The sequence below is a fragment of the Hydractinia symbiolongicarpus genome, chromosome 8 (assembly GCF_029227915.1).
Source record: "Hydractinia symbiolongicarpus strain clone_291-10 chromosome 8, HSymV2.1, whole genome shotgun sequence".
NCBI lineage: Eukaryota > Metazoa > Cnidaria > Hydrozoa > Anthoathecata > Hydractiniidae > Hydractinia > Hydractinia symbiolongicarpus.
Window position 1 is genome coordinate 27,307,470 of NC_079882.1, and position 24,427 is coordinate 27,331,896.

General features: G+C 34.3%; 3 protein-coding genes across 9 annotated transcripts; 1 reads left to right on the top strand and 2 right to left on the bottom strand.

Annotated features, from left to right (window-relative positions):
- The first annotated feature begins 285 nt into the window (after positions 1 to 285).
- On the top strand, positions 286 to 6,682 carry LOC130655983 (potassium voltage-gated channel subfamily A member 2-like). 3 transcript variants are annotated; one of them, XM_057458811.1, is made up of 2 exons: positions 286 to 842; positions 5,432 to 6,682. In XM_057458811.1, the coding sequence occupies exons 1-2, from the start codon at positions 797 to 799 to the stop codon at positions 6,601 to 6,603; spliced, it is 1,218 nt and encodes a 405-aa protein (XP_057314794.1). In that variant the 5' UTR covers positions 286 to 796; the 3' UTR covers positions 6,604 to 6,682. The 3 variants fall into 3 exon arrangements, with proteins under 3 accessions (XP_057314794.1, XP_057314795.1, XP_057314793.1); XM_057458812.1 differs by lacking the exon at positions 286 to 842 and adding an exon at positions 1,411 to 1,544; XM_057458810.1 differs by lacking the exon at positions 286 to 842 and adding an exon at positions 2,238 to 3,427.
- Positions 6,683 to 9,566: 2,884 nt separating this feature from the next.
- On the bottom strand, positions 9,567 to 11,712 carry LOC130655656 (ras-like protein family member 11B). The gene is made up of 3 exons (XM_057458435.1): positions 11,181 to 11,712; positions 10,640 to 10,770; positions 9,567 to 10,411 (listed from the first exon to the last, which is right to left on the bottom strand). The coding sequence occupies exons 1-3, from the start codon at positions 11,251 to 11,253 to the stop codon at positions 10,049 to 10,051; spliced, it is 567 nt and encodes a 188-aa protein (XP_057314418.1). The 5' UTR covers positions 11,254 to 11,712; the 3' UTR covers positions 9,567 to 10,048.
- Positions 11,713 to 17,473: 5,761 nt separating this feature from the next.
- On the bottom strand, positions 17,474 to 20,984 carry LOC130655188 (elastin-like). 5 transcript variants are annotated; one of them, XM_057457914.1, is made up of 3 exons: positions 19,237 to 20,984; positions 18,136 to 19,161; positions 17,474 to 17,732 (listed from the first exon to the last, which is right to left on the bottom strand). In XM_057457914.1, exons 1-2 carry the CDS (start codon positions 20,864 to 20,866, stop codon positions 18,152 to 18,154), a joined length of 2,640 nt encoding a protein of 879 aa, XP_057313897.1. In that variant the 5' UTR covers positions 20,867 to 20,984; the 3' UTR covers positions 17,474 to 17,732; positions 18,136 to 18,151. The 5 variants fall into 5 exon arrangements, with proteins under 5 accessions (XP_057313897.1, XP_057313895.1, XP_057313896.1 ...); XM_057457912.1 differs by having other exon boundaries at positions 19,216 to 20,984; XM_057457913.1 differs by having other exon boundaries at positions 18,136 to 19,140; positions 19,204 to 20,984.
- Positions 20,985 to 24,427: the final 3,443 nt, after the last annotated feature.

Genomic DNA, 24,427 nt, shown 5'->3' on the forward strand with positions numbered 1-24,427 from the left:
TAATTCTTTTTGCTAGTACTTCTTCGCGATAATAAAGGTTACGCAAAATGAGTTTTTTAGCGTGAACTTTTAATTTATTTTTAAATTGTTTCCAGGGAAAAACTCAGTTAGATATACATAGAGATATATTTAGACCTGGGAAAAATTTTTTAATTCAATATGTAACAACGATATTTTTTAAAATATTGAATTTTCAATTCTTTTCAAATTTTTGTTTGATGTCTTTCCTACGTTATAAATTAATTATATATAATCTTATATATAATATGTTCTTATAGTCTATAGTTTTTTGTGCGTATGTGACGGTAAATCACGTGATCATGATATTGTAAAAGAAAAGAAAGACTTAGAAAAATATCACATTTATAATATATGAAAAAGTATAGCGAACTCTCTTTCTCTAACGTAAAAGTATCATACTAAAGTAAATTTAATCTGTTATTATTAGTTTTTCTTTTATTTTTCTTTGTTTATATTATATATATTCATAAATACAATTCATATTCTATTTTTTTAACGATTATCCAAAATAGAAGAACAGAACAGAAGCTTTCTCAAATTGTTTTATTCGTTGAAGTGAGAAAGTACTTTGAACAAAAAGATTGAAAAAGAATTATCTAGCCGTTTATACAATCAGCGTGGTAGTGGAATTCAATGCGAGGCCAAAAATATATAAAACGGAGAACTAAATGCTTTGCCTGCAGATAACAAAAAAGAAGACAGTATTGTATACAAGAAATGTATTTGATAATTTGATTAGCTCGACGAGAAGGAATTTGAGAGTGAGCAAATTCTCATGGAATTTCATGTACCTGTTAAGTTTCAAGCTAAACCAGACAGACGTAAGTCAAATTACTTTCGCTTATTTTTTAACTTTGAAGAATTAACTTAACTTCTTTAGTAAGAACTTAGTTTATAATTAGGCACATTTTAGGCTATGGTCATGTGAATAGCCGAAGAGGAAAAAAGAATAAGGACATTTAATTCTAACGCGAAATTAAAATAGCATTGCGATAGTTATTTGCATGGACATTGAGCGCCATCATTTACGTTTTAAAATCGTGCCAACCATTTAAAAATATTTTTGCTGTAAATAAAGGAGCATTTATTAGTCATAGTGACGTCGTAAAGTGAACGGAATTCATACGTTTTAATAAAAAGCCTGCCCATATCGTCTGTTTTTATCTTCAAGTTAAGAAAGTATTAAGTGAAGATTTTGGCTATCTTTTACATAACTTAGTTCCACACGCCTTCGTTCTTGGAGCCATTATATAAAATGCAATACAATGATTTCATTGTTGTCTACAAAGTAATGTTTTAAAAATGCATAGCTAGATAGTTGCATGCGAATTAGGAAGAACACACACACGCATGAAGTTTGGCGTGTGTGTTCTATTTTCTACTTTGAGAAAAAGCAGATGTGAGGGAGAGCTGTTGTTATAATGTTATAAATTTTATGAACATTTATTTTATTTGCGATATACTAACTGTTAAGTCGCGTCTAAAGGGAGAATGATTTACTAAAATAGACTTCTGTGGTCACGGTAAGTTTTGTGCTTCATTTTCAGGTATGAATGCCTCGTTTGTACTTTTCTATAGAGCACTGTTTTTCATGTACTATGTGTCCTTGATCCTAGATCTGACTTATAACTAAGGCTGGTTCATTTATTTTGACAAAACTTGCCATAGTAAACAAAACAGCATGCTAAAAGATGTCAAAATCTTGATTTTGTGTCAGGTACAAAGTATCACTTTGGTTCAAGTGGGTGAATATTTCTTATTTTATACTATTTTACAAATTTTGCCTGCAGCTGCAGCATTGCACTTTCTTACAATGTCGGTTTGATAAAAGTCGTAATCAAAGGCAAGATTTTTCAAGTCCCCTCGACTTCCTGTTTTAAATTTGATCCAACCATTGGTTAATGTGTAAAAACAATTTGCACAAACGATTTCTTTGATTTTAAAGAGCACAAAGATCTTATTCCTCATTCAAAAATAATGCCATTAGCATTTTGAATTTGAAATAATGGGTTATTTATACTTATGTGACTTCACTAGTTTTACCTATCAAGCTAGCTACATTTATTTAACCTAGCAAGCTAGCTGCATATTAATTTAATCATATACTGTATTTTGAACGTGTAATGTTATGTAATGGCCATTATATTATATGATAAGAGGTACGAGACCTAAAAATTTGAAATATAGATGTTCAGATAAATATTAAAACTCATTAAGTAACTCATTAAGTAAACAAAACAAAAAAAATTATTATTTTGACACAGTCATCATGCACGTTTATTTATTATTTAATTAGAAAATGTCCAAATAAGTTTGTTAAAAAAAAAACCATGAAATGTTTGGAAAAAGTGGGGAAGCTAAACTACGATTTTGTTATAACTAAATATAGCTAAATCGTACGGCGATTTCAGAACAGACAGAGATCAATTTTGGATAACATTTCTTCGTGGCTCTATTTTCTCTAATGGCTTATTCGATGCTGTCCTAACCTATTTTTTTTGAAAATAATTCTTTTAAAAATTTTTGTCCCAAAAGTTGTGAAATTGGTCACTTTCGCCAGAAATGTCATTAGTCGAATATGGAAGGTATGTGTTTATACCGACTAAATTATATTTGCATTTCCCAATAATAATCTAATAATGGCACACGTCTTTACAATTAAAGATTTAAGAGTTTCTTGTATCTAAATCTCTTTGTTTTTATAAAAAGGTTGTTTTATCCTGCAAGTAAACACAGCTCTAATAATTTTTAAAAGACTTAGCTAAGAAATAGTACAATCTGTCAATTCTGCGGACGAGCCCCTCAGCTCCTTACACTTCGGTGCCAAATAAAAGAGGACTGGGAAAAAATTTTTGCGCACTAAACACAAAAAAACAACAAACAAACAAATAAATAAGAAAATAACGCTATAAATCTTTCAGGAAAACTGAGATAAACTTTTATGAATGATAATGATGATAAATGATCATATATTATTAATTATTGCATATGTGAACTTCAGCTACACGAGCTGCCAACAAAGGGCATCCAAACTGAATAAACGAGACCCTTTCTTTTTAAAGAGAGACGAGCAATTAAGAATTTTCTTTTCAACAAAAACATGAAATAAAGATTCAAAAAGCATAAATTAAAAAACAGTATCCGCTTAATAAAACAAACAGAAAAACTTCATCCACGCGGCTTCGTCTCTGTTTATTCCGTTTTGGATTTTGAGAAAAAATAAAAAAGAAAGAATTAATATTTTTTGTAACGTTTTAAATAAATAGTGGATAAGATATTTGAAAAGCCTTGAAGATGTTGAATGTAACGAAACTTACCAGCTATGGAAAGCTAGCAAGAAAAAGGAGATTTCTGGATATTTTGCGTTCTAAAATTTTAAACAAACAGAAGAAGCAGACTGATACAGGTACGGAATACAACTCCATGGATATACATCAAAATTTGTTAAAATTGTTGCAAAATTATATATACAATTACAAGCCTTCCGGGTATATTTTATGCAAAAAAAACCCCAAAAACCTTAAAACGTAACAAGAGGGTGGCTGGGTTTTATTATGGGGGCATGGGCTAATAGTGAATTACGAAATTTGGGAGTATTTAATTTTTAGATGACCACTCCTTTTTTCAAGGCGTCGGTAAGAAAGAGAAAAATGTGTTTGTCAACATTTTTCATCGATGTAGCTAGCTAGCTTGAATGTAACTGCACGTGCAATGAAAAGGTTAATAAGGTTTCTTATCAAGTATTATAGGTAATGTAGCCATGAACAGGCTTCCAATAGGCTGTTAGTCTGTGGATAATGCATGCGAGAGTGGTCACCCTCAAAATTCTATCACAACGTGAAAAATCTGACAACAAGAGTGGGCTTTTGGTTGGAAATTTCTGTTCGATTATCATTTTTCTTTGGTAGGGTTCGATTTTAGAATTATCAAAAAGAAAAGAAAAAAAAACAATATTTGCATAACAAATAAAGGATTAAATGTACAAGGTTTCGAAATTAACATTTAACTATCTTCTTCTTTAGTTTTTTATTGTTTTTTTAACAATATCTCTAACGTGATTGGCTAAGAGAAGAGCCACAAACACAATATCTCATATTTTTCCGTGTAACATTTTCTAGAGTCTGGGTAGTTAGAGAAAAAACAACGAACTGTGTCAAAAAATATTCAAATTCCATTTCATTTTTGATGATTTTGGATTTACTTGTACATGAACTCAATCTAATCTTCACTGTCGAATCATTTTAAGCATTTTAATTGGCCTGCAAACGGCGAGAATAGTTGTCAGCCAATCGAAGTCTTTAATTTTTCACCCCACACGCAGAACATTCCGTCTCGTAGAAATAAGTTGTTAATTTATACATTTCGAAGTTTCTTTGTGAACACTTTTACTTAATTAGTGTGATAAGGATGCGTTATGAAAAATCAGGGGAAAAAATGTCTAAATCGATTATATTTGAAAAAGAAAATATGTTTCATAAAAAAGGGAAAATATTCTTGTTCACTGTTAAATAAAACGTAGATTAAAAGATTTTCCGGTTGCTATGGATTTTATTTGTAATTTTTTAGACTGTGTTTGTGACAAATTAAAACTTTGTGTGGAAGAAGCTAGATGTCTAGAAAAATTAATTTTTTTTATAAAAATTTTTTTTATTTCATTTTATTTTTTAAAAAAGATTTTATTCTGAATATATTTTTTTAACATTCCTTACTTTATATAAAAAAGTTTATCAATCGCAAACTCGTCAATTATGGTTCTTTTTTACATATTCGCTGTGTGTAAAAAAAGTAAAATTACAAATTATATGTTCTCACTTGCTTTTTACCTTTCTTCGCTAGTTCACAGTCTAAACATCACAGGTAAAACATGATGGAATATAGGAAAAGATACCCGGGGTCCTGAAAGTGGACCAGGTACCAAGACCAAAAATCCAGGTACCCAGCATTTGATTCGTTCATAAAGGCAGAAACCCTGGGAACGAGTTTGCTACTTAACTCTATCTATGAAGGAGATAAAGTATCTTTTCAAAGGAATAAGTTTGAGTAACCAAGGCAACAAAATAAAAAAACAATGAAAATTAGGAAAAAATAGTCGGCCTCATTAGTAAGATTGTTTTAACGCAAAAGTTGAATGAATGGAGCTTAAGATTCATAAAATACTGCGCACTTAAATCTTTATGTGATCAACTTTGGTTTGGTATAAAAATAAGATCTTTTAAAACGAAATGAAACAAAATTTGGGAAAATATAAATACTCGTTATGTATTCATTCAAAAAATACTAAACTGTGTGTATAGAGCAGTCCATACTTGAATGAATAATAAGTACAAAAATGCGGTTACTGCATCCAGCGCATGGCTTTGTTTTCGGATTACTCCTACTTTCTGATAAAAAATTCATTCTCTTTGTTTAGATATGCTGCAACCGAACACTCGCATCTTTCTTAACATCAGTGGCTGCTTGTACGAAACGTTTGAGAGAACCTTGCGACGCTTTCCAACAACATTACTTGGAGATAAAAAACGAAGAGAAAAGTTCTACATGCAGAATGATAACTTTTACTTTTTTAACCGCTCACGCGCAGCTTTTGACGCCATTTTGTATTACTACCAATCAAATGGATGCCTTGTTCGGCCGCCATGGATACCGATGGAACAATTTGAGTTTGAATGTATATTCTACGAGTTGGGAGAGGATGCAATTAAATCAATGAAAGAAAGAGAAGGATACGACCCACAAAGAAAGTTAGTTACCAGACCTCGACAAATAGGGCACACATTAGAAATTTTGTGGGATTTTTTCGAGTATCCAGAGTCTTCTCTTTACGCAAGAATTTACGCCTTCGTGTCTTTACTTTTCATTATATTTTCCGTCATACTGGATTGTTTTGAAACTTCTCCTGGCATTAAACTGCATCAAAGACATGACATTGCACTATTTGACCCATGGGACCATTTTAAGTTAGCACTAAATATTTTCTTTGCCGTGGAATTTACACTTAGGTTTGTTTCCTCACCCAACACAATTCACTTTTTAACATCGCTTTCCAACGTCGTCGACTTTTTGGCCATATTTCCATCTTTTTTAACTTATTTGCTAAATAAAGAACACGTTGAAAGCATCCTGTTCATTCGGGTGCTGAGAACTTTTCGAATCCTACGGCTGATCCGATTATCAAAGAGCTTCGAAACTCTCTCAGTTGTGCTGCATATCTTATCAAAAAGTTTGTCGGATTTACTTATGCTTATATTCTGCATGCTTATTTCGTGTGTAGTGTTCGGAGGAATAATATATTATACAGAACTGGGAGCTCCAGAAACACCAATAACAAGTATACCTGAAGGAATGTGGTTGGCGATGCAAACTGTTGTTTCCATTGGTTACGGCGATATTGTTCCAGCTTCATCTTTGGGTAAGTGCGCAGCCGCAGCCACAGCGGTTGTAGGCGCACTCACAATGACAGTTCCGTTGCTTTCACTTGGTGGTCGGTATTTTTCAATCTACACGAAAACATATGATGTTTCACTCAGCCCCGACTTGATATCAACGCCTGGGCCGGGTGTGAAGGTTAAGAAATCCAAATAAAACATAGACAAACATTGTTTACCATCACTTGTGTAATATATTTGCTTTGTTATTATTTAACGTCTTAAATTCCTTACAATTTCTAAATTTTATAAGCAATTGGTAACTTTGAACTGTGCTCCAACCACATTTTTAAGTTGCAATATTCAAGCATTCAGTCCCTTTCCTTTTCTACAGTGATATGAATAGAGGTGCAAAAAATACAGGTACGCCATGTAACACTCGTCCGCAAGATATATACAGCTTACTCTGCGCGGCTTTATAGCTGTGCTACAGACACATGAAATGCGATATAAAGGACAGACAATCATTCCTGTTGAATAATTGTGGTTTACTTAAGAATAGGCTGGCTCCATTTAGCATTTTTCGCTAGTGGGATAGTGCTTTTAGAGTTATGATTTGTATATAACATTGACCATACCATATTTAAATTGCGGAGGGTAAACTCATATATCGTCGACATCTTAGATCGCTATTTTCCTCATGTCCATATTTATTACGCTTTCAACTTGATGGGAGTATCAGATTCTCAACTACCAGTTACACTTTTTTAGTTATATTTTTAGTTATTAGAGTCATTTCTATAGTAGAGTGGAGTATTTTAAGAACGTAATTAGGTGGAGAAAACGTTTGCGGTGTAACAGCAAAAATCAAAATGCTCAAAGTTATCCCACTTTGATTATTAATGTGATGAATTGTCGCAGGGATTAAATTTCGCGGTTAAGCTCACCCGTGAAAATCAAACATTTCGCGGAAAATCATTTTAGCAGATAAGCCATTTTATAATATTTTACGAGGACTTGATTTCGCATTTGTGGCAAAATCCGCTCTCAGTTAATTTTCGTGACAACTAGCCAGAGACATGCAGCAGCAACGGTGTAACTGTCGGTCATTTACCTCGAAAAATATCACGAGAACGCGAGGCTTCAATCCAAACCTTACTCACAACATCAAATTATAGACGCACTCCACTATTTAAAGGTGGACCTTAAATAGTCTACAAGATTTATTTTGAAAGATAGAATAGATTTTAGCATGAATTTTAACTCGTTTCTTTTCTTATCGGAAAACGGGGAGGTGACTTAGGAAGTAAGGGAAAATACAAATGCTTGTGGTGAAGATTTCGACCATGGAAATGTTTTAAAAAATTTCATATAAATTTTGCGGGGCAGACAATTATTTTAAAATCTCGCGGGAAAATTTTTTTGCGGATGACTATTTTCTAAAATTCTGCGGGAATTTTAATCCCCGCGAAACTTTATCCCAAATAAAGTAACCTGCTTAACTGGCTGACAGCCTTGTGGTAGAGAGTTCGATTCCGGTGAGGAAGGTCTTGTTTTTAAAGCCCGACTGAGTCATGCCAGCAACTATAAAGGTGTCCTTTATACTTATCGTTTAGCGCTAGAATAAGATTGATAACTTAGGCGATTATCTAGTTAATTGCTTGCTGTGGTTAAAAGAACTTAACTCTATCCCTGCAAGGCTCATAAAATAGTCCTTATTATAAAACAGGTCAGAATAGCATAATCCAATTACAATTCTATTAATAAATAACTACATACTGAAATAGCTTAAAAATACTACAATATGAAAATGTACAAATAAGGAATGGATTTTAATATATTAAAAATTATTAAGCAGTTTCCAGTGGCTTTAAATAAATATTTTTAATGAGTACAGATACTTAAACTTAACCCTGGAAATTTACTTCAAATCCTTAAAACAATTTCTTTCTACGCGCCATTGTAAATCATGAGCAAAACAAAAAAAATCACGACGTTTACTTTCTTTGTCAAAATTTTGTTGTATTGTAAATAAAAAAACATTACGTAAGAAATATGTATAGGTTTGTGTTTGAATGTTACTTCAACTAAATTTAAATGGAGGGTGCAAGGAATATTTCAAAGATGACATTGGATACATTCTTACATTTTATATAGAGTAATGGCGTATGTAAGCGATTAAACGCCCGAGATAAGCTGGAAGGCGTAAATCGCCTAGAAGCTTTTCTTTTGAAGCAGGGGAATTTTAAACAGAATTTAATAAAAAATATACAACCTTCGTAAATAGAGCCCAAAATGTTCGTTAAACTTCTAAAAAGCTCGCTTTGTCGAACTCATTTAGAAAAATTTTCCCTTTTTCCTGTTTAAGTAAACGCCCAAACGCCCAAAACAAAATCTCCATTTTTAAATAAGCGCTAAGGGCATTAATCTGTTAGTCATTTAATTTTGTAGTTAAAAATCAACACAATATGAACATGCATTAATGTAATTAGGTAAAATTTTTAAATATTTTATTTATCAAAAACGTTCGTGATGATAAGCACCCAAGATGATTTCACAAATTGGATAGGAAAAACGATAAGGCGATCATGAACATCGCATGCGTGTGGTCATAATTTCGTTGAAGGTAAATGCGTATTTCACTCAAACCAAGTTAAAATAATACATGATCCGAAAAAAGCTCCTATTAGTGGTTGCCTATAAGTTTTGATTGGAACAATAAAAACATATATTAAAGTTACCTAGCGAAATATACGCTTCAGCAAAAATATTAGAAGAAAACTAAAATCGTTCTGCGCGTAGTGGCAGTAAATAATACATTTTTAAATGCAAATTCCAACCAACCTCGGTACAGGGGTAGCACTATTTCAAGGTTAAAATGTTCTGGAAACGAAGTTGGATGCAGCGCTTGTGCCGAGTACCTCTTTAAATAAAAAAGGAAATATGTGTAAACAGGACCGGAGAAATCTCCAATGTACATATTTCTTTAAAACAACTTGAGGAACATTATTAAAAACATTATTAAAACCTTCCCAGGTTCATTTTATGAGCTTGGTTCACAATGTATTATAGATTTAAAATAACTGGCCAGCCTTCACGCATTTTTTTTTAGTCCTCTTTAAATTTAATATTAACAATTTTTTACATCCCTTGATTAGCCATAAAATAGAAAACAGTAAAAAAAAAACTGCATTATTTTGTACCGTTTCTGTGTTCGCTAAAAAAATTATAAGTTAGAGTAAACTAATAATATACACAATATTTATATATAATACAAAATGTACAATAAAAAAGTACTCAATATACATGATATACAAAAAATCTGCATGTCTATTTTGAAGTGTCAAAACAGATATTTGCCACAAATATCTGTCACCGATATTTGCCACCGATGTTTGCCATAGATATTTATACTTTAGTGGCAATAATAGTAAGCCGGCGAATTCCTCTTAATGGACTTCATTTCCACACCACAATTATTACCTGCCTCTACATTTAGACAACAAGTTTGGTCGCCAATTCTCAGGCTGTACACCTGAGGTATTTACAGGGTAACAACGTGTTTCATGTAACTTCTATTGTTCGGCTGGAGCATTCAACAAAGCTGTGTCAGCAAGTGCATCTGCAATACGTCCACATATTCTCATTAAGTAGTTTTGCTTTTATGACGACCCCCGTCTTTTGAACATGTCTATTAATTTTTGTGCTTTTCGTTTCTTTTGTTCTCCATTTATTCTGAGACATAGATAATGGAACATGTCAACAACCTGATCCACATCATTTGCAACTGAAACTTCTCGATATTCTGCGCCCACTCTACTCGCCAACGTGCGCCCTTGATGGCTGGTAACTTCTCTTTTCTGAACTAAGTCTATTTGATTGGCTACTATAATTATCAGTGGTTCGTTTTTAGTACTCAGATTTCGAACGTTTGCAGCCATTGATTCGATTCGATCAAGACTTTTTTTACACGTGACTGAATAGACCAATACAAATGCTTCTGTGTAGCGGTATATGTCGTTGTTCTAAAAAAAAAGAAGGAAAATAAATGAAATGGTAAAAAACAAATTTCTTGTGTTTTTGTATGTTCCAGTCTATTTGGATTTATTGAAAAAGTGGTATTTCACTGTACACAGCCAGCACCAGTGCTCAAAGTCTTACTAAATTTATTTATTCATTCATTCATTTATTCATTTTTTCATTCAACTCTTTATTTCTCATTTTTAAAAGAACCGAAAACCGAAATTTTTTACCTGACCGTCTGAATCCACAATCATCATCTCGAATTCTTTTCCATCTTTTGATTTTTTGTATTTATAAGAAGCTTCTTTGCATGGAGCATACTCTGGTAGGAATCTTCTGGTTAAGCAGCGTACCACCAAAGCTAAAGAGAAGATACCCTGATAATTTAACACAAAGAAAAAACATGTCATCAAAATATAACTGGAAAGGTAAAACTTTAGTTTTTCTCACAACGATAGTAAATAATGTTGATTGATGTTCGCCATTTTAAGTCAAGAGTCTTCTATGACGAAGCTGACGTAAGAAAACATGTTTTGTGCCAAAGATTTTCATGCGTAATACACAGTTGTTTGGCAGTATGTAAGAGTTATTCGCAAATTTACAAAAAAAATATAAATTATTTTCTAGGCCTGTATTTCATTTACTTAAATATCAATATCATATATTCTTTGTTGTGTGAGATTCTCTAAAAAAAAAGATCGTTCTTTTTCTTATACCTAAAATAAATTTTATACGGTACATTATAAATTTGATTAAAGTGGTCACACATACCAGTTTTGCCTACACCTTGGCTTCCCAATACAACAACTCGTGCCATTCGCTCTTCATTTGTCTCATTGACCATTTTTCGTGAGATGTTTATGTGAAGTCGTGTGTCTATGTGTCTTTAGAGTAAGCTATCTTTTGAATGACAAAATTTTATTTTGTCAACGTTTTTTGATGTTGCCCTCTTTAAAATGTCAACGGGACACACTTGAAGTTTATTTTTAAATGCGGTAGATCTTTCTCTCTAGTCAACTTTATATTGTTTGTGAAAGCAATGAATCATGGGTAACATTCAATCTATTGCTTCCATGGCACCAGTATAGTATTAGCATGGCATACGGGATTAATATTATTATCAGTATTAACGTTTGTAGATTAACGTCAGAAAACTATTTTTAAATCATCTTTTAGACTTTTGAATGACATCGAGGAGACATAACTTTTTAATCTTTCAACTTTATTAAATGTTTGTTCTAACACTAAACTTGTATTAGACATGCAAACAAAATGTTTTTTGGTTGTGAAAACGAATTTCGAAAATAGTCTCCACGTAATAGTACTATGCACATATATGTCCGTTTGTGGGGAAGTTAGACATATTTGAGATGGTTGAAATTCCTCTGCTCTCACTGTTTTTTGGGTTAAACTTGAACATTATATAATAAGTTAAAGTAAAATGTAAATAAAATATTTATAGGTCAGAAGGACAGTTTTTGTAAAGAAAATGTTGCGCACTGAAATATGATGACTACAGCACGTATTGCTTGATCGATAAGTTAATTGAGTTTAACAAACAGAAAGAAATTGCTAAGCGCAGGGATTCTCATTAATTGCTTCAGGTTGTCGCACCGGATACACACCTAGACTTTAAACTGTCGTCCTCAAGTCTTGCGTGACGTCAGGAATGATTTTGTGATTGGTTTTAAGTTAACATGCTGTCTTCTGGAAAAAGAGAAAGTTCTTTCATTGTTCTTTAAATCGTGTTATTAAAGTCCTTTCCAAACCATTTAATTAGTGTGGCGACAGTAGAAGCCTGGGGAAGAGGGAGGGGAAAAGGGGTGAAGGGGCGGGTAAAGAAAGAGCAAAATACTTGCTCAATCAAGGTTATATGGTTAAATCGCATGTAATGAAAAGTTCTTTTTAGCCAATCGAAGGGTTAAAATTAAAAACTTTTCTTTGGAAGGTGATCCTCAACCATGGCCTATACAATGGTTAATTATTAATTAAAATGATTTAAGAATTAATAAAAAAAACTTATAGAGACCTCTCGCTAAAAAGCTTTGAGCAAAAATGAAAATTCTTACAACACAATGTATCTGCGTAGTTCTGTATTTTACAATTATGCATAATCTAATTAGCGAGTAACAAAGAAATAAACTTGATACTCTTTGATGGTCCTAATTTGATGGTCTCATTAGCTGCCATGTTCAAGTAAGTGAAAAAGATGAATCGCAAAGAATTTTGTCAGTTTGTCAATATACCATTTCGCAATGTAGTAATTTGAAACCGGATTTTAGTATTTGCCTAACGAAAGTTTTCATTTGTACAACACTTCAACATAACAGTTTCTTGACCGCTCTGCAACGTTTTACTACTCAAAACTGCTGTGTAGATCTCCTTTTTCTACTTGTCAACGAAAAATATTTGTGGCTAAACCCTTAATCAATTTTGATTGGTTTAGGGAAAAACATTGCGTCATTTGATATCGACATTTATGAAATGTTTGGTTTGGACGCAGTGAAAAGAACTTTGAATGTTTTCTTTTCATTTAGATTTTGTCATTTATGTCGTATTTTAAACACGTAAGGCTGTCAACAGTTTTTTGTAGGTATTTTAAGAAAAGAAACATTTAATCTTCGCGAAAATAATTCTCGCGGATTCTCAGATCATTTGGTAGAAATAAACTTTTGAAAAAGTATTTTACCAGAAAAGATTTGCATACGATTTCATGTAAGTTCTTTGTGTTGCAGAACAAGAGGATCAGGCTTTTAAAATAATTACCAAAATTATATATGCCTTCTTTCCAAGGTATATTCTTTTGGTATATGGAATGTTACATAAAGTCGTAAAAATAAAAAAAATTAAGTTTTCTTTATTGACTCGTGCAATTCTAGACCAATTTGCTTAGGTAGCCCAACAGACTGAAAGACCTCAGGTACAGTGTCGCTAGCAGAGACAGATCATATTCTCAAGTAGACAACAATAACGATAAAAAAAACAATGTTGGCGTTATAGCTTTTAGAGTGATGATGTTATCTAGCATTGTCACAAGAACTGGAGATAGTTTTAAGGGCACGGCCTGTTACTGTTTTTTTGTGAACTGCAACATAAACGATTCTTGCGACTATGGTATAATTATCGTGCGACTATGGTATAATTATCGTGCGACTATGGTATAATTATCGTGCGACTATGGTATAATTATCGTGCGACTATGGTATAATTATCGTGCGACTATGGTATTATTATCGTGTTTTGGCAAAAAAAGAGATTTATTATCATGGAAGTTTTTGTGTTTCTGAAAAATATGAATATTTCGCGAGCATAATTTTCCTGATTTTAGATTTTAGGTTGTTTAGCGGGATTAAACGTTCGGTTTGACTAATCTTAGTGTATTTTACGGGAGAAAGTTGCATTTGACCAACTTTGGTGTGTTTTATGGAGATAAGCGTTGACGGTTGAAAAACTTGATGTGTTTTATGAATTAACCTTTCGCGTAAATCAAATCAAATAAATTACAGCGAAAGTTTTTTTGTCCAACCTATCTTAATGAGAAGAGAATATGAACTATGAAAACAACAAAAACAACAGCAACCAATAACTACGAAATCAAAATTGTTAACAATCAGTTCTTGTGCATAGATTTTTCTGACATATTTTTAAATAGGTTTTGATATGAACAAAAACATTTTGACAATTGATTTACCTTTCAACGTCAGCCATGTTCGTCATCAATTCTTTTAATTGTCATTCTGTCAAGTTAATCAAATGGAACGTTTAATTGATTCCCTTTCAAGTTTTGCTACATCATCAGTAAAGTTAATTAGACAGAAGGAAAATGCGTAGTTTGCTGAAATAAACGTTTATACAAAATATTATTCCGTATTTCAATACAAATTTTATTACAGATCAATTGTGGAAAGTAGCTATTAAAGCTACATAACCCACCTGTTAGAAAGATTTTGACATAATTTTTGTGTAGGAAAAAAATATTAACACAATGTTGTCACGCAATAAAAAGATTTGGAAAAATAGGCATAAAATGTTGAGATAAAATAGCGGCATACTAACGCCGTCAAAGTTAGAATACTTAGAATATTTAGTTTATTGACGGAAGCCGTTTGTCTCTTCTCTTGCCTATTCTTACTTGGCAAAATACGTGTTTGACACATGTCTGGTTGTGCATAATGCATCTCTTTGTTAAAGATAAAAAAATTTCAATTTATTCTTGTCTATGAACGTCATAGAAGAAAGAAATAAAAATTTCGTTCTAAGATGATTTTTTTTTACTTTGACATGATTAAGTGGAGTACATGATTTAAGTTTAGAGTAGAATGGTGAAGTCATAGAATTAACTTTACCTCCAGGACAATATACCTGCTGTGTTAATTCTTGGCATACATGCTCGGCCAGCAATTACACGTGTGATTTTTTCAAAAAGCATAGCAAGTATAGTTCTGGCGGGAAGTTTTGAAGGGTTTACACCTGAGGTTTTTTACATCTTCCAACGCAATTTTCTTAACGGGTGTCTTTTGGTTGCTAAGTACCGTTCACGTCATTTATCTTAAGAAAAAAATTTGTGCGTTGATTTTGCGAGTCACGTTTTTCACTTTTTAAGTGACTTCACGAAATAACTAACCGAAAGTAATGCTAACTCGTCAAACCATTTAAGCAATCTAAATTTTCGCTATTTGTTTTTTTTTTCACATTTTTCTTTACATCTCCAGTGTTGACTGTATTTAAATATCTAACCTCCTTCCTGTCACTGACATGTCCATATCTTCTTGATTTGCGTGTTTTTTGCTACATCATCTCCTTGCGCACACGCGCAAGTCGTGATTCCTTTGACATTAAAAGCAAATTTTGCAGCATAATCTCTTTGGACACCAGTAATATCTTTAAAGTGCCTTCTAAATTGTTACAACTAGTTTATCATCATGTAACTCTTCAATATATTAGAAACTTTTTTCTGCTAACGACTCAATTCCCTCATTCTCGATCGATTTAGTTACTAGATTTTTTTGCAGTAACAACAATCACTGGCTGAGGGCATTTTTACTTGCAAGAATAACTTGCAGCTTGATGTCCAAGTTTACCAGAACGTAACTTCAACATTTCACCTTTATATTTGTTGATTTCTTTTCGCGATTTCATTACTTCATGTTATAATTGATGAATTTTGTTACGAATCATTTCGGTGAAGTTGCCAGAATTTAATAAAAAAGTCGCTTATAAAACGCGAAAAATTGTGGCAACACAAAGTCACGATTTATGCATTGTAAGAAAATGTTAGTTTTCTAACATCTTTTATTTAACAGTTTAATTTGTGAAACGACCACCAAAGTTTCGATATACATGTTAACATGTACGTCGAAACTTTGTTTTACTGATTTTATCAGAAACTGGGAAACTCTAAAAGCACATATTTTTGACTAAAAAAAAGGGTTACTTTTATCAGCGTTTATGAGGGAACAGACCTTTATTTATTTATTTATTTATTTCATTATTAGAGAGGAAGTTATAGGAGACGGACGTTTAATACGATAAAATTAGTTTAGTTCTGCGGTAAGTGCAGCCCTTAACCACCATCTTGTTGGTATATTTTAGAATGATCGGTGGTTTCTTATCCGCTGATTATAAGGTTCTTACTTTAAAATGAACTCATAAATCACAACATGGAGGTATACCTCCAAGATCACAACAATAGCTAACAATCTAACATACAATAATTTATGAAAGTTTCGCGCACATCTGACTTATCCGATCATCGGGCGGAACAGGGGTAAAAATTCCGACACTGAACGCCGCACGAAAAAATTTGTTCTTTTATAAAACATTTTCGTGCATTTGACTAAGCCAAAGTTTGATGTGCTTAAAAATAAATTGCGTGAAATTGACAAAAATAGTGAACTAAAGTATCGCAATTTTGTTTTCTAAATATTATTTTCTTTATTTAAACAAAAAGTTCTTGCAAAAAAGTTTCAGAGCTTCTGAAACACTCACTACAAGCATAATAACATTTTAACAAAGCCGCAACAGGAAACATATGATGTGTGCTTAGTAAAAAAACCAGTCTGCATTCCTAGCTGTCATTATTTTGCACAAATTTAAACTAACACTTACAACGCATATTCTTATGCTATTATTTGACCATAGTTGTCGTTTGTATTCGAATTAGCAACGCCTTCTTGCTCCATTTAAGGTAAAGTGGCTATTACTTATGACCCCCTGCCACATCATACATTTCTTTCTCCCCGATTACGCTTGTATTCCAAAAAAGAAAACTAATTTTAGCTTATTTCATGTGCAAACGCCAGAGGTTCCAAATAATAAACGCCCCGTACTATTAGATGCCTTTATCGATTCTTTGAATATTTTATTTAATAAACACCGCATCTAATAGTACTCCCCTCTTATAAACGGCCCACCCATTTTAGAAGGCCCTTTGTTCAAAAATAGTGCAAATATTGACTTTCGCTGTTAAAGATCGTTATAAAAACTACACAAAATATGGAAAACTCGATGCAGGACCAACTTTTAATATAACTGGCGATGACAATTGTTGATGCTGTAGAAATAAAGTATGTATTACGTCGGCAGGAGACAGAAAATATTACAAAAGTTTATTTAACTCTTTTGAAGTGACGCCGTTCTTTTAACGCCCTTAAAATCAAATTTAATAACCAATCCAGGCGTTTATTCGGAGCATGACAGTGATTCCTGCAGGTTTTTTTAAAAATAAATGCGCAGTGGTGGAATACAATGAAATTAATAAGCTTATTAGACCTCCTTTTAATTTGAATCAGAAAACAAAGATAAAAAAAATGTAGGTTCAAATTGTAACTTTCTTGCTTAAAACAAACTAAAAATATATGGAACTCTCTTGTTGCACCAATAACATGGTTGGAAATCTAAATGAAATATCATCTCATATAACATATTTTTGCAATTAAAAAAAAACATAAGGTTATGGATCAGACAAGGATGAAAGGGTATTTATATCAATTATTGAGTTATTTAAGGTTTAATTTTAAATCTGTGTAAGGCAGGCTAGTGGAATTGAAGTTAGCAACGAAACATTTTAGCAGCAGTATAAAAATACATGTTAATATTATTATAAATAAATTAATGTACATAATTGGATGTATGTGGTTATTATGAATAGTAGCGTTCGCAGTGTTCTTCATCATCTCAATGTTGAGATATTAATGATCACTTCGGTATGATTGAAGTGAAAGTTTTTAGTTTAGTGAGTGAGTATATTTCTTTTTCGAACTACGTTTTCTTCTAATTTGTTATATGTTTCACATCCAGTCTGTAGAGACATTCGGAATTATGCTAAAGTAAAAAAAACACGAATTAAGTAATAAAATATAGTATTTTTATAATTCCATTTCAATTTTTCTTTTAGGTTTTTAAAAGGTTCTTTATTAAGAGTCAAAATACATCCATTTCAGATACAATTTCTTTTTTTCTTAAAAAATTTCTGATTTATCTATTCGAGAAGAAAGGATAAGGAAACTATGTTGTAAGGTAGTCGATGGAAAAAGTCATTGCCAGTTTTAGAGATTTTCATGGAAAAGTTTTCTGGCTGAAATAAAGAAAAAAAAATTTTTTGTTGTTGCTGTGATTGATTTAGTGAGAGTAACTTCCAATGAAAATGTCAACATCCAACTGGCAATGGCTTATCGGCGACTCAGTCATTTTGTTCTCCTCATAAAACAAACGTCCAGGAGCGTACCTAAGCATTAAACAAATTAATATCCGTAGTCTTCTGGGTGTGGTATTTCGTCCTTGTGTACGCGCGTATGAAGGTCTTCCTCGTCTTCCTCACGAGGTATAGTCGATTTAACGTCACGTTCAGTGGAATTGTCTAAGTCATCCTGTTCTATGTTGTTATTACCGTTATTGTCATAAGGGATAGCATTGACGTAATTGACACTGGGGAATAATGAACGCTGATAATTCATTTGACTTTGTTCCTCAGAACCATGGTTACTTTCATCGCTATAACCACCCTGTAATCCTCCAATATTCATGTTTGGGCTTTCACTTGGAAATGCACCTTCTTCATGTTGGTTACTGCTCGGCATGTTCATAGCTGAACTTATGGATTCTGGGAGACCATTGTTTCCGTCTACAGCACCACCTGAATTGCTTTGTTCCATTCCACTTGACAAACCACCCATACCACCCAAAGCACCCATACCACCTAATCCCTGCATGCTGCGAGACATTTCAGGAAAATTTCCCTCCATGTTCCCCAGACTACTAGGTCCAGAAAGACCAGATTTAGCAAAAGCTCCTCCTTGAGCGCCTCCCGCCATTGGATTTTCAATAGGTGCATTTCCCATTCCTGGTTTCATGCCAGAAGATTCTAGTCCTGGTAATGGGGATCCTCCTGTTACAGAGTTTCCAACAGGTGTTTGGGATCCACTAGGATGAACAAAAATGACTGAATCGCCACCATCTGAATTTCCACCAAGTAATTGACGTCTAGGTCTGATCATGCTATACAAGCTTTTCAATGTTATCTTACCCTGTTCTGGCTCTTCACTGACTGATCTCCTTTCTTCTTCTCTTTCGATTTCACTTCTTTTTCCAAAGTGACCATATCCACCAAGGTGACCACCATCATTTCCACCACTAAAGCCGTTACTATAACCACCGCCAATACCTCCTTCATGTCCTCCAACAAGTTCATGACCACCAAAGCCTCCTTCATGGCCTCCATAGCCTCCATAGCCTCCATAGCCTCCTTCATGACCTCCGAAGCCTCCTTCATGACCTCCAAAGCCTCCTCCAAAGCCTCCTTCATGACCTCCGAAGCCTCCTTCATGACCTCCAAAGCCTCCTCCAAAGCCTCCTTCATGACCTCCAAAGCCTCCTTCATGGGCAACAATTCCACCAGCCTCTTCATGGCCACCAAAACCGCCATCGTGGCCTCCGTCGTGACCATAAACTTCGTGACCACCGTAACCTCCGTGATTTGAGTGTACGATATGAGGTTGATGAATAACGATAGGTGGTCTGTGGTACACTGTGGGTGGCGATGTAACATGAACAGCTGGTACATGGTTTCCTGCATTAATAATTGGTACAGGAGGACTGATATGGACAGCAGGTACATGTGGTCTAACATGAATTGCTGGGACATGTGCTGGTATATTGATGTAAGGTACATGAGGTCCTATATGTACTGCTGGCACGTGTGGACCAACGTGAACCGGGGGGTAATGTGGTCCAATGTGAATAGGTGGCGTATGTGGTCCTACATGAACACTAGCTGGAAAAGGATGCCATCCATAGTACGGTGCTTGTCTTTTGTATAGTCTATTCGTGTTTGTCTTGTCAGTTGTTTCAAACTCACCTTTTGTTGAACGTCTTTCTTTTGCTGCTGGTCTTTCGATGCGCGATCGGCCATAGTGTCCACCGCCAACACCACCTCCATAACCACCACCATGACCACCGAATCCGCCATATCCGCCGTAACCACCACCATGTCCTCCATCTTCACAACATTCTTCATCGTGGCCACCATAACCCCCTTCATGGCCTCCGAAACCATGACCCCCATATCCCCCACCGTGTCCATATCCGCCTCCATAGCCTCCACCCCCGTAACCACCGCCATAACCACCTTCACCGCCTCCATAACCATGTCCAAAGCCATGATCAGAAGCATGTCCAACAACATGAGGTTGATGATAAACAACTGGTGGTTGATGGTACACAGTTGGTGGAGAGGAAACATGTACTGGTGGACCCATAGGTCCTGCGTGCACGGTGTGAACTGGAGGAGGCATGTGTACAAATGGAACATGAGGTCCAACATGATATAATGGAGCATGTGTACCGTAATGTATGCTTGGAACATGGGGGCCAACATGGACAGCTGGGACGTGTGGGCCTACGTGAATTGGAGGAGCGTTGGGACCAACATGAACAGGTGGAGTGTGGGATGGAACGTATGTTGTATGATCATGATGACCACCATCGAAATGACCATAACCTCCATAATCACCGCCATGACCGCCATAACCACCTCCATGGCCACCAAATCCACCACCAAATCCACCACCGTATCCACCACCGAAACCACCTTCATGGCCGCCATATCCAACTCCATGACCGCCAAAACCACCTCCATGGCCGCCATAACTACCTCCATGACCACCAAAACCACCAAATCCTCCGAAACCACCGCCAATTCCATGTCCACCCCATCCACCGCCATGGCCTCCCCAGCCTTCACCTCTATAGCCGCCATGACCTCCAAATGGATGCTCTATTACTTGTAATTTGGATGGTTTAGCTTGAACTTTTACACCGTCAGGACCTGCATTAACAACTAACTCTGGCGGTTTTTCGTGGACAGTAAATCTTGATTCGGCTTTCTCATCTTGAAGTTCGTACGGTCTTCCAGTCACCAATACAATAAAAACTAACACCCCACATATAACAACTTGCATTTTGCCGTAATTTCGGCCTTAAACCATGTACTTTGAAATAACTGAATTCTGTTTATATTTCTGCAAAATTAATTTTAGAAAGTCTGTTATGAGCGAACAAGATAATGCTAGAGTAGATGAGATCAGACTCTTTTTGCGCATGAACTTCACAGGTTGTATCAATTGAAAACCAACGAAGCATAACAATACACAACACTCGAACAGATCAATTAATTGAACACGAATTGTAAAACAACTAAGAAAAGGCAGCATTCATGCGTATAATTAATTAGACGCTGCAAGAACACAATAGTTTTAAATTGTATTGCAGTTGTACTGCCTTGTATTCGTGGACCAAAAAGTTTTCCAACCATTATAGAAAGCAGAAAAAAGATTGTTCGATAAATTTAAGATATTTCAAGGTTAGGTATATTTTAGATAAAACAACAAAGAAAATATTAGTGTCTTTAAATAAACCAATTATACAGAATGTGAGTGAAAACAACAAACAGCAAAAACAATGTAAACTTGTATTTGTGCATTACGTATTAGTAAAGGAAAGTACTCCTAAATCCTCTGTTAAATTTGAAAGTTTTCGTCATTTTAATTCCGTCAAAAGCTTCGAACACTCAAGTGAAAGGTGATTACGCCGTTTGCTGCCTGTTTGTTATTTGTTGACTGTTTGTGTGTTTTTCTAACTGAATAGCCGCTAAATATTTTTCCAATAGGTGTTGATAACTTTTTTTGCAGGTTTGTTTGTGTTAAAACACACCCCGACAAAGCCAGAAACAACAATGGCGCAAATACCTCGATTCGTACTATTTTTTGTACCTTTTCCAGAGTTACACAATTAACTAAAGATTATATCAAAGATATAATTAACCGCTCGCCATTTTCTTCTTCCAGCGGTATTTAAAGCAAACGCCTTCACAAATCAGTCGGATCTATCCCAGCAACCTGTCGGTGTATGGATCCCGTGTGCAATCCAGAGAGATTTGTGAAAATGTAACTGAGAAACGCAGAAATGTTTTCACTACTTTATGTAATACATTTATAGATATTCCTTTTTCTGATAAGACAGGGTAAGGTGTAATTGAACACTAGGTCCGAACTTCAAACGCAGTCTACCAACCGATTCTAATTAGCAAAGCAAAAGAAAGAAACTTCGCGCAGGACCTCGGTTCAGGACTTTAATAATCAAAATCAAAATTTGATACGACATTGTTAGACAATTATTTGCCCGTGGAAAAATCTACGGGTTCGCCCTTGGAAAATCCACGGGTTTGCCCGTCGCAGCTAAGCTACCATTTTGCGTGACAGACAGACGGACGGACGGACGGATTGCAATTATTTGCCACCCTTTCCATACATGAAGCTTCTATATAACCACATAAACATTAATCTAGGCATTACCACTGATGTATAGCTATTGTACAATATTTTTAATACATGAATATTTGTTTGTACGTCTAAAGCAGTCGGAGAAATATATGCAGCAGCGCAAAATCTTAACCCTCTCTATGCGCGAAATATTCTTAACTGTGTTCGAGGCAAGCCTAGATGTATTTTTTAGTAAAGCAGAGAAATAGCGCACGTTTTATTGTGGGAATATAAAAGATGTTCGCGAAAACGGGACAGTGAGCTAAATAAGTAAACTGAAGAAAAATGTTTTAGAGGAAATGGAAAAAAAATTGATGGGAATATAATTTGGCGAAATTTTTTTAAATCTGCCAATTGTCTCCACATCCTTCTTTTGCCCAAATCTTTTCCCTTTAGGTACAGCTACAACATAAAAATAACGTGATAAATAGGTTACCATTATGACGGGCATGCAAGTCTTCCCTTAACCCTATCGATCCTAAAAGGGAAGTATTCCACCCCCGGTCATAATATGTTCGAGAAACGCCGGACGGAAAAGGGCTAAGGTATAAAATAACAAAACTGACAGAAATGACACAAGTCAACATCGAAGAACAATTTAAAATTAAATTTATGAGTTACCTGAAGACAAATCTATAAAACCTCTCAAAAAATAGGCATGAAAACAAAATCTGTGGTTATGGTTAAAAGAATACCTCTGGAATGGCGTGACTTTCACGATGGCGAGCTCTTGGCAACTCTATGCCGAAAAAACTTAAAATTAATAAAATTAATTTGTAAAAAAGTGATATTGTTCCAGGAATTTTCTGACAAAACTTACTAAGATTTCTACAACAATGATTGCAATCTGTTGCTATGATTGCTACATGTCCATGTGACGATATTAAAGAACAAACACATTGTATTGTTGACTGTAGTATTGTTAAAGTCTTAAACGAACAGTATGAAATTGTTATCAACAATACTCCCAAAGTTTTTATCATAAGTACTGCAATTATTATCATTCATGAATTTGTCATCATTAACTATTCTACTATATGTCATCGCAGCAGCTAATACCTTCTCAGTTAGGAAATATTCATCTTTGTTTATTAACAAACTTTCCAGTGCAGTCCAGTGCACGCAAAACCAAGCTAAATTAGAGCTGTATCATTGATACATCAAAAAGATCTATTCGTTTATTTTAAATTCTGTGCCATTTCGAGGCTGCACTAAGTAAATAATTTGTTTACACGAATTTAAATCTCAACACGAAAAGCGAAATTTTGCATAGCAAAGAATATCGTTTTTTCACACCTAGTGAACTAAGAGTCGCCATACTAACGCTTTGGAAGGCGTGCAGATAGGCGTATAGGTAGACGGATCATGATTTTGATTGAATGTTGAATCTGTGGTTTAACCTATTGTGGTGAATATCAGTGCGTTGCCTGGCAATCTAAAAATGCTAACTTTTGAAATTTCCTTCCCCGACTAAACTATGGTTTTCCTAAAACACGGCTCAATAAAAATTTTGGTGTTGATAGAAAATGAATTATCCGAAAATTTAAAGCAAGCTTCTCAATTAAAGATTTTTGCTTAAGTAGTGTTGTTGTGAAATCATTTAAGCAGAAGAGCACCTAATTTTACGTGAAATGTTCTTTAATGCACGATGTTAAAGGATGTAAAGTATTGTAAAGAATGGGTTGTATTCCTGAGATGTAAAAAGGGGTAAATTAAGATAGTATGGTAAAATTTAGTCAAGTTGATTATATTTTATTCGGGGACTAAAGATTTATTTCAACCTCTTTGCGAAGCCACAGACTCTTAGTTGGGTAGACAAGGTTAAAATTCATATACGTTTTTCGTATTAAGTGACGTAGATGGTCCTACCATGTTTGGGACTTACTGGCCAGGCAATATTTGAAACTGACTCTAAATTGGCTAAAATGTCATTAAATTTTAGGACAAGGCAAGTATCATTTGCCAAGGGCCGACTTTAAGTCTTCATATCTCAACTTTCAAGAAGTCACACGTATTTTTGATAAGCAACTTGGAGTAAATGTTTTATAATTTGTGACATTTGTTAACTTCCTTATCTTCTTTTTCAAAAAGTGCAGATATATTTTTCAAACAGGATTTAAAATCTGATTTGCGAACTAATATTTCCTTTTATTCTACATAAATACCTAAGCTATTGGTAACTCGAAAATCTCGCTATTTTTA